At 50.3% G+C, this 9,501-nt stretch overlaps 1 protein-coding gene across 1 annotated transcript in view; it reads right to left on the reverse strand.

Annotated features, from left to right (window-relative positions):
* The window catches only part of CEBPE (CCAAT enhancer binding protein epsilon), a 2,884-nt gene extending 1,922 nt beyond the window's left edge, over nt 1-962 (reverse strand). The window contains exon 1 of the mRNA XM_006144514.3: nt 297-962. Within this exon, the coding sequence (XP_006144576.1) occupies nt 297-806 (510 nt within the window). The 5' untranslated portion in view covers nt 807-962. The remainder of the gene's footprint in view (nt 1-296) is intronic.
* Nucleotides 963-9,501: the final 8,539 nt, after the last annotated feature.

Below are 9,501 nucleotides of genomic sequence, written 5' to 3' on the forward strand. Positions count from 1 at the left end.
CTATAGCAAAAACCTCTCCAAAAAAAAAAAAAAAGAGGGGTCAGATTGGCAGCAGAGAAACTGGTGGAAGCCATGAGATCAAGGCAGGTTAAGCTCACCACAGGGGCTTGGGGACCAGGTAGGGCTCAAGGAGGCAGTGAACCAAAGAGAGGCAAAGGGCCGTGGTGCAGTAGTGAGCACGGAGGATCTGGGGTGGGTGTTTTGCAGAGCAGCACAAGCAGGTTGCAAAGCTTCCCATCCACACCGGCCTTTCTCCAGCCCCTGGCTGGAAGGGAGGAGAACTGACCTGCTCTTACCTTGAGGACGCGCAGGGGCTGGCTGGTTGAGGCCAGCGTCGGGGGCAGGTGCATGGCCGTCTGCCCACAGTGCGCCACTTGGTACTGCAGGGGATTGTAGCTGCCTCGGGCGGTGCCCCGGCTGCCCTCTGGCCCCCGAGGCTCCTCCTTCACGGCCACAGCCCTGGGGTCGTAGCCCCCTGGGCTGCTGTAGACGCCAGGCCCCAACGCCTTCCTGTCTGGGCCGAAGGTATGTGGGGGGTAGACGAAGGGCCGAGGGTCAGGAGGCAGGTAGTGGGGAAAGGCAGGGGTTCCGGGGCCCTTAAGACCGCGGGCCTCAGGCGCTGGCTTCACGGCAAAGAGGTCGGAGAGGAGCTGCTCCTCCCCAGACTCGATGTAGGCGGAGAGGTCGATGGAGGCCTCGTGGTCACACATGTCCCCCAGCTCCCCAGGCCCAGCACGGCCCCCTGAGAACTCGAGTGGCTGCTGGCAGCCCCGGGGCTCGCACTCGTAGTAGGTCCCGTGGGACATGGCCGGCCCGCCCCCTGGGCTCCCCGCCCCCGCTGCCCTGCTCTTGGGGCACCCGTTAGGATGCTCAGCTGCCCTCTGGGTCTCCCCCGGCCCTAGATCTGCCCTAGATCTGCCCTCTCTGCGCTCCTGTTACCCACTCCTGCGTGGCCTCTCTCCTCCCTCCTCCGCTCTGCTTCCTTTTCCTTCCTCTGCAGTCAATGCCTCTCTTCTCTTCCCTTTTTTCCCCCTCTCTCTCCTTGGGGTGACTCAGGGAGGGGCAGGGCTCACCCGAAGGGAAAGGTGCAGGCCTTAGAAAAGGGGGCCCCTGCCCTATTTAGCAGTTGGGGCACTCTTTGATCAGGTCCAAGCCAGGCGTCTGGAGATGCCCAGGAGCTGATGCTTCTGTGAAGGCCTCTCCCTCTCTGTTGAGGCCAAGGGATTCCAAATCCTCACTGAGGGCAGTGCCTCACTCTGAGTGTCCGCCTCCCTCCGACTTCCAAAAAGTTCTGTGTAGAACGAGGTGCCCAGTCACAGTGAACAGAGGAAGCCCTCTTCTAGTGCCGACCCCCAGCTTGGTCTGAGCTCCTCCCTTCCCAGACCTTCCTCTGTCCCCCACAGTGCTGGGCTCCACCTACCCCTGGGGGCAGTCAGTTCCTTTTGTAGCCCCACCTCTCATCCCCCTGGTGCAGGGGTGTTGTCTGAGGGGTTAGGAGGTAGTGAGAGGTTCTGGAGGCCCGGGTCGGGGGTAGTCCTGACTGTGCTCCTTTGCTGGGTTTTTGCCCAGGGTCTGTGCAGCAGTCGGGCACTAACGCATTTCCAGCCCTGGCTACCTCTGGCAGTCTGGCGCAGTCTCTGACAGCCAGGTGTGGGCCCTGGTCAGGACTTGGGCCTGCAACCCAGGCCCAGGCAGGCTGCTGCTTTGGGCCCAGCAGCCATACTCTTCTGGTGGCTCTAGTGCGTGTCTCTCCAGTTGCCCTGCACTGCAGGAGGCTCAGGCTGATACTTTGCCCCAACTCTGGGCCTGAGGCTCTGCCTCCCGTTTCCTGTGTGCTGCACTGCAGGGCTCAGGAGCTCGCAGCAGCTTAGTTTGCTGTCTTTCCTTTTGCATGGCCGTTCTCTGACCTCCAGTGTCTCTCTTAGGTCTACTTCCTCTTGTGAGGCTTGAGAAGCCCTTCTCTTTTGTCATCACCTCTTCCTGGGGCTCTGTTTCAGGGTCTCCAGGAGAAGCTCATGGCTCCCGCTCTGCACTTCTGGTTTCATGTTGGGCCCCGCCCCCCCTACTCTTTCCTCTTTCCTTTGGGAACCCCCCCACTCCTTCCTGCCAGAGGCACCTGCTCTAGCACTGCTTTACCTATTCAGTGTCATTTACAAAAGGAGTGGTAGGTCCAGTGCAAAGAAAATGACATATAGAAATGTGAGACTGGCTTCTTTAACGCCAGCAAATGATATGGGAGCTCCGTGGAGGCCAGAAAGCGTATGTCAGGGACCAGCAGTTAGCATAATGGCTATGTCGCTGGACTCCCACGTAGTTAACCGCGGTTCGAGTCCCGGACCCGGCGGCTTAAACTCACACCAGGCGCGAGTGCGTGCGTGCCCAAGATCCCAAGAGGAGAATGGAGGAGAAGGGATTGTGGCCCCCTGGGGAGTGATTTCTCACTTCCTTCTCTCTGTCTTTCTCTGTCTTTCTGGCAGGCGTACGCGCCGTATAGCAAAAACCTCTCAAAAAAAAAAAGAAAAGAAAAGAAAAGAAAGAGTATGTCAGGCACGTCAAGGGCCAGGTCACTGAGTAGGCCTCAGTGTTGCAAACACAGAGGGTATATGTGTGGTACTGAGCACTGAAATTAAAAAGAAAGAAAGAAAAGCAGATGTTACATGCCTGCAAGTCAGGTCAGGCACCCCTCTAGCTATAGCATCTTCCTTCCCATGCTCCCGACTCCCACACGCACCTCAGGTGCTTTCTGTGCACAGCTGGAGGTATGGACAGATAAGCTTTCTCTTAAAGCCCTGATCTGGCATAGGGGAGAATCTGCGAGCATCCCAGAGATAGATCTCCGGAACTGGATGGGGAGATTTCTCCTCTTCATTTCAAATAGGTACCAAAGCTGAGCGACCTCAGTTTGGCAGCGGTGCCTCTTTTGACCACCAGGTGGCAATAATAGTACAAAGTGTCCCACTTGGGTGGCTGCTGTGCAGGGAATCAGGCGGACAGCAGAGGGCAGCCTTCCACAGGACAGTGCTCGGCATGGAGAAGGAGGAAGAGGAAACATGGCCGGAATAGGGGCTTGCAGGGCAGCTACAGGGAGAGCAGGCAGGCTGGAAGGACTAGGGCAAGAGTCTTGTTTCAATAAGGAAAAATTCTACGTGGAAATAATGGCAGTAGGTTGTGCCTTTCCGATAAATTATGCTTTCAATCAGTGAAACACATGTTCCACGCAGACCACTTATTTCCCTGTGAATTAAATAGGAAAAAAGGCAAGGCGGACAGATTTTGTATCCGTACTTTATAAGCAAGCAAGTCAAGGCTGAGAGGCTGAGCTGCCCAAGGTCACCTGAGAATACCTTGTTGGTTTGAGGGCAAGAGGGCTGTGGGCTGGGGCTGAGGGCTGGGGAAGGGATGCTGTGTGACTCAGAGAACCGCCTTTGCCTTCGGTAAACCACGTGAGGAGAGAGTCTGTGTCAGGAGTGGGTGGACTGGGCTGGAGGAAGCTGGGAGGTGTGCAAACAGAGCCAGAGCCGGCAGGAAATGAGAAGTCAGCAGTTCGGCCATGGAGAGATAAGTGATCTGGGCCCCTGGCCTCCTGGGCTGGTGCTGACGCTGCCGGTGTGCTGACATCAGTGTTTCCCAGTAACCGAGAGTCTGGTTGGCCTCTGGGTGTCAGGGCAGGGTAGGGGGTAGCTGGGAGGGCAGTGCCAGGCAAGGGCTAGGATATTCTCGCTCAGGAGAGGAAAGAAACTGTTTGGTCAGCAGGATGCATTTCCCTTTTCACTGCAGTTGCCACTTGTCTGAATTCATGGAAATAATGCATGTATGTTAACTCAGTGACTTTGTAATAGGCTTCCTTCAAGCACCACCTCCTTGGTGTTCCAATACTTTGAAACACGGAGGCAGTTGAACATGGCTGTGAAGTGTCTGGGCCTGGGCTCAATATCCGGCCTCTGTCACCAGCTTGATGACCGTGGGCGAGTTAATCTGACTAGTCAAACGGCAGTGGTAATGCTCCCTTCATAAGGTTGTTAGGTTAAACTTTACAGATCCAGTGGCTTGAGAAACACACGGGGTGTGTATGCGGGTGTGCCTGAAATCCTCAGAGGAGAGAGAGCTAGAGAAGGGATGGCGCCTGATCATCCTCTAGGGAGGAGCTTTCTGCCTCTCTCCAGCTAGCTCATGTGCCCCTGGCAAGATTAAAACAAATCAATACAAAGGTAATGTATGTAAAGCAGCTGGTCTCAGCAAAGGGGTAAGTCTCCTTTCTCCCTTCCCCTGGCCTCTCATTGTGGCTGATTTTATCTGTTTCCTAAACCAATACCCTACTTGCTGCCTTTGATGAGGCTGCAGCTGGACAAGCATCTTTTCTTTTAAAAATTTTATTTTATTGGGGGGACCAGCAGGTGGCGTGGTGGTTAAGGTGCTGGACACTCCCACATGGCTGACCAGGGTTCGAGTCCTGAATCTGGTGGCTTGCTTTCTCACTTCCTCTCTCTCTCACTCTCACCCTCACCCTCTGTCTCTCTATGGTCAAATTAAGAAATAAATGAATGAATAAATAAAATAAAATAAATTATTATTGAAAAAAATTATTTTATTAGGACCAGCAGTTGGCATAATGGCTATGTCACTGGACTTCCATGTGGCTGAACACGATTTGAGTCCCAGACCTGGTGTCTTAAACTCACGCCAGGTGCCTGTGCATGCGTGCCCAAGATCCTGAGAAAATGGAGGAGAAGAGATTGTGGTGTGGCCATCCCCCTTGGGGGGTGATTTCTCCCTTTCTGTCTCTCTGTCTTTCTGGAGAGCACATGGGCCCAATAGCAAAAACCTCTCAAAAATTTTTAATTTTTATTTCAACTTACTATAGGGCATTCATGCTCATCAGAGAGAGAAGGAATATAGGAAAGCAAGCCACCAGGTCCAGGACTCTAACTGCGGTCAGCTGTGTGGGAGTCCAGTACCCTAATTACCAGGCCACTCATCAGCCCAGATGAGCACTTTTTTTTTTTAAAGAATTATTTTAGGGACCAGCAGTTGGTGTAATGGCTATGTCACTGGGCTCCCATGTAGTCGCCTATGGTTCGAGTCCCGAACTCGGTAGCTTAAACTCATGCCGGGCACGTGTGCGTGTATGCCCAAGATCCTGAGAGGAGAATGGAGGAGAAGGGATTGCAGTGTGGCCATCCCTGCTGCGGGGTGATTTCTTGCTTTCTGTCTCTCTGTCTCTGTCTTTCTGGCGAGCGCACGCACCCTATAGCAAAAACCTCTCCAAAAAAAAAAAATTATTTTATTTAACGTTATTTATTTATTTATTTATTTGATCAGAGAGGGACAGAATGAAGAGAAGGTGAGAAAGCAAGCTACCAGGCCTGGGACTGGAACCAGTCAGCCATGTGGGATGTCAGTGTCCTTAACCATCACACTACCTGCCAGCCTTCGGCCAAGCATCTTTGAGCCCGCAGTTGCTAAGCACTGCACAGGCTCTTGGACATGATGGGCGTCCCCCTGCCAGTGGGAGCTCACGCCCCGCCCGGCAAGGCATAATGGCTATGTCACTGGACTTCCATGTGACTGAACACGATTTGAGTCCCAGACCTGGTGTCTTAAACTCACGCCAGGTGCCTGTGCATGCGTGCCCAAGATCCTGAGAAAATGGAGGAGAAGAGATTGTGGTGTGGCCATCCCCCTTGGGGGGTGATTTCTCCCTTTCTGTCTCTCTGTCTTTCTGGAGAGCACATGGGCCCAATAGCAAAAACCTCTCAAAAATTTTTAATTTTTATTTCAACTTACTATAGGGCATTCATGCTCATCAGAGAGAGAAGGAATATAGGAAAGCAAGCCACCAGGTCCAGGACTCTAACTGCGGTCAGCTGTGTGGGAGTCCAGTACCCTAATTACCAGGCCACTCATCAGCCCAGATGAGCACTTTTTTTTTTTAAAGAATTATTTTAGGGACCAGCAGTTGGTGTAATGGCTATGTCACTGGACTCCCATGTAGTCGACTATGGTTCGAGTCCCGAACTCGGTAGCTTAAACTCATGCCGGGCACGTGTGCGTGTATGCCCAAGATCCTGAGAGGAGAATGGAGGAGAAGGGATTGCAGTGTGGCCATCCCTGCTGCGGGGTGATTTCTTGCTTTCTGTCTCTCTGTCTCTGTCTTTCTGGCGAGCGCACGCACCCTATAGCAAAAACCTCTCCAAAAAAAAAAAATTATTTTATTTAACGTTATTTATTTATTTATTTATTTGATCAGAGAGGGACAGAATGAAGAGAAGGTGAGAAAGCAAGCTACCAGGCCTGGGACTGGAACCAGTCAGCCATGTGGGATGTCAGTGTCCTTAACCATCACACTACCTGCCAGCCTTCGGCCAAGCATCTTTGAGCCCGCAGTTGCTAAGCACTGCACAGGCTCTTGGACATGATGGGCGTCCCCCTGCCAGTGGGAGCTCACGCCCAGCCCGGCAAGTCTGTCAGCTGGTGGGACTCGTGCAGGATGGTGGTCAGTGGCTCTAAGAAGTGTCCACATAAGGGCCATGTGCTGGTAAACGGTTTGATTTTGCGAATAGGGTCGGAGACATCTTTTGAACCTCTTCAACTATGCTAGCCCCGTATTTCTGGAATTAAAACTAAGGACAGGTAGAATGACGTGTCTGAATATTCTTCTGGGGACGAGGGAACTAAATATTTGAAGTCTGTGCTGACTTGGTGTTCGAGGGTAGGGTCAATGAGACTACTGTACAAAATAAGACAACTTCCATAAAGCACTGCCCAGGGTTTTACTGTGGGGTAACAAACACATGTGGGAAAGAAGCATGGTCACCCAGGCACTGAAAACTTTAACCTGAAGCAGTCGGGGGGAGGGGGGGGCTTTAAAAAGGAATTCGAAGGGCCAGCAGGTGGCGTGGTGGTTAAAGGCACTGGACTCCTAAATGGCCAACTGCAGTTCAATTTCTCACGTTCTCTCTCTCTCTCTCTCTCTCTCTCTCTCTAGTGAGTGAGTGTGTCCTAGAGCAAATTAAAATAATAATGACAACAATAGACAAAAATAAATAGGGGCCAGCAGGTAGTATAGTGGTTGGGTTGCTAGACTTCCACACGGTTAACCATGGTTTGAGTCCTAGACCCAATGGCTTGAAACTCATACTACGTGTGTGTGTGTGTGTGTGTGTGTGCCTAAAATCCCAAGAGGAGAATGGAGGAGAAGGGATTGTGGTGTGGCCACTGCCCCTGGGGTTGATTTCTTGCTTTCTGTCTCTCTGATGAGCACACTGAATTTATGACTAACTCAGGGCTGATAGCTTCCTGAAGTTTCTGCCCTCCAGCAAACTTAGTGCCCCTCCCTGGAGCTACAGGGTAACCTGAAAACCTTGAATAGATTAGTACCTTGACTAGTTTAGTGCCTTGAATAGATTAGTACCTTGAATAAATTAGTCTTCCTACAGTCTCTGCCTCCTCCCTTTGATGCTACAAAGGGCAGGTTCTGAGCCAGAGACCTCCCCTTCCCCAATTCCCCCATAAGAGACCATATCCAACCTCCACTGGGGGCTGGAGATTCAGGGTGTTAAGTCCTGCATACCCACTGACATAATAAACAGTTCTAATCTCTTGGAGTGCTGTTTTTTGTTCCTAGTTTTCTGCAACAAACACACATGCCCTGTACCAAAAACCTCTCGATAAATAAATAAATGAAAAGGAATTAAAGGGCTGGTTCCATAACCTAGTGGTTGATCTGGATTCCACATGGAACCTGAACATAATTGAGTTCTGGCCCCTGCAGCTTGAAAAACAAACACACCAGGTACATGTGTGTGCGTGCCCCAAATTCTGACAGGACAGAGAAATGGAGGAATTGCAGCATGACCACGCACCATTTGGGGGTTGCTTTTGCCCTCTGCCTCTCTTTCTCTGGTAAGCAGATATCTGCCCTCTGGCAATTAAACAAACAGACAAACAAACAAAAAAGGAATTCAAAGGGGCCACGCCTGGTCTGGGACTATGGTGCTCTGGCCCCTGTTCCACCCCCAGCCCCAGTTCCTGGAATCCTCGATCTTAACAAAGGCCAGCTGGGTTGATGATGGAAAAACAGATCATTATCCTAAGCAGCCACAGCAGAAATGGAGAATGGAGGGCCCTAAGATATGGCATTTTTCCAGTAATAGGTCTAGTTGGACATACTCATACACTTGGAAACTTCAGAAGTAAATGGTCACAGAAACATTTGTTGTGTGATTATATTAACGAGTAAATTCAAAAGCAGCTGTGATTTCAGTGACTTCCAAAATGTCCCCAAATTCTCGAAGGTCAGAGCGTCTGAAATTCCTAACATTAAAATGACTGACAGGGTTATAACAGGGTGAAGACTGAAGTTAAAAATAAATGCACATTGACCAGCAGCAGACCCACATTTGCCCATTTGACTGGGTTGAAAAGATCAGCAAGTGTCACCTGTCAAAAGACAACATAACAATTTCGTTTTAAGACCTTCCTGGCTTTACTACAGTCAAGATTTTAGAATCAAACAAGATTTTATTGCATAAAATATAATAAATGTTCCAACGAGTTGGGCAGAAGAGGTTGGTTGTGTTGACAGAGAAAGGTTGGTTTTGTTGACCAAGAAAGCAGAAACAAAACCAATTAGCCATTTCGAAATTAGTTTTTTTGGTCAGCAGGTGGCATGGTGGTTAAGGTGCTGGACATTCCCACATGGCCGACCACGGTTCAAGTCCTGGACCTGGTGGCTTGCTTTCTCACTTTCCTTCTCTCTGTCAAGTGAAAATAAATGAATGAATAGATAAAATTAAATAAAGAATTCCTTTTTAAAAATGACTTTCTTTTGTAAGCGAGACAGAACAATAGGGAAATAACTGATTAGTTTACAGCAGTTGACTTCAGGTTATTTTCTTTAAATAAGGATTAAAACACAGGGACTATATTATCACACTGGTTGAAACTAGCCTGTTGGGGAAATGTAACTATCTCTCATTCTCCTGATTTCTAAGGGTAGATAAACAGTTTGGTTTCAGCTTGGCGACTGGAACCTCAAGTGACTCCGTTTTGATTTTGAGTCTGATCTGTTGGGTCCTAGGGGCTTAGTCCAAACCAATGGCCTCCTATAATTTTTATTTAACACTTTACAGAGTGGACAGGAATTTCCATGGAGAGGGGATCGAGGAGGGATGGACTTGCCAGAATGAGGAACAGAGACCTGGAACAACCCAGGGAAAGTAAAAGTATGTTGGGGGTGGGGGTCTAAGAGGGTGGATGTGAAGCTTGGAGAACACAGTCTCTTGCACAAGACTAGTCTCTGTCCTTTTGGATTAAACTAAAGTTGGAAGATTGAAGAACCGTGAGATTAGGTTCAATGCTCTTTTTTCCCCCTCTCACTCTAAAAATGCTAAGGAGGTGAAGTGACTAGCCCAAGGACACACTGACCCCCCAGTTCAGTGTCCCTGTGAACGCCGTTCTTCTAGCCTGTCTAGAAGAATGACAGCCACAAGACAGGAGTGG

Source organism: Tupaia chinensis, unplaced genomic scaffold (assembly GCF_000334495.1).
Source record: "Tupaia chinensis unplaced genomic scaffold, TupChi_1.0 Scaffold000126_2, whole genome shotgun sequence".
In the NCBI taxonomy this organism is placed as follows: domain Eukaryota; kingdom Metazoa; phylum Chordata; class Mammalia; order Scandentia; family Tupaiidae; genus Tupaia; species Tupaia belangeri.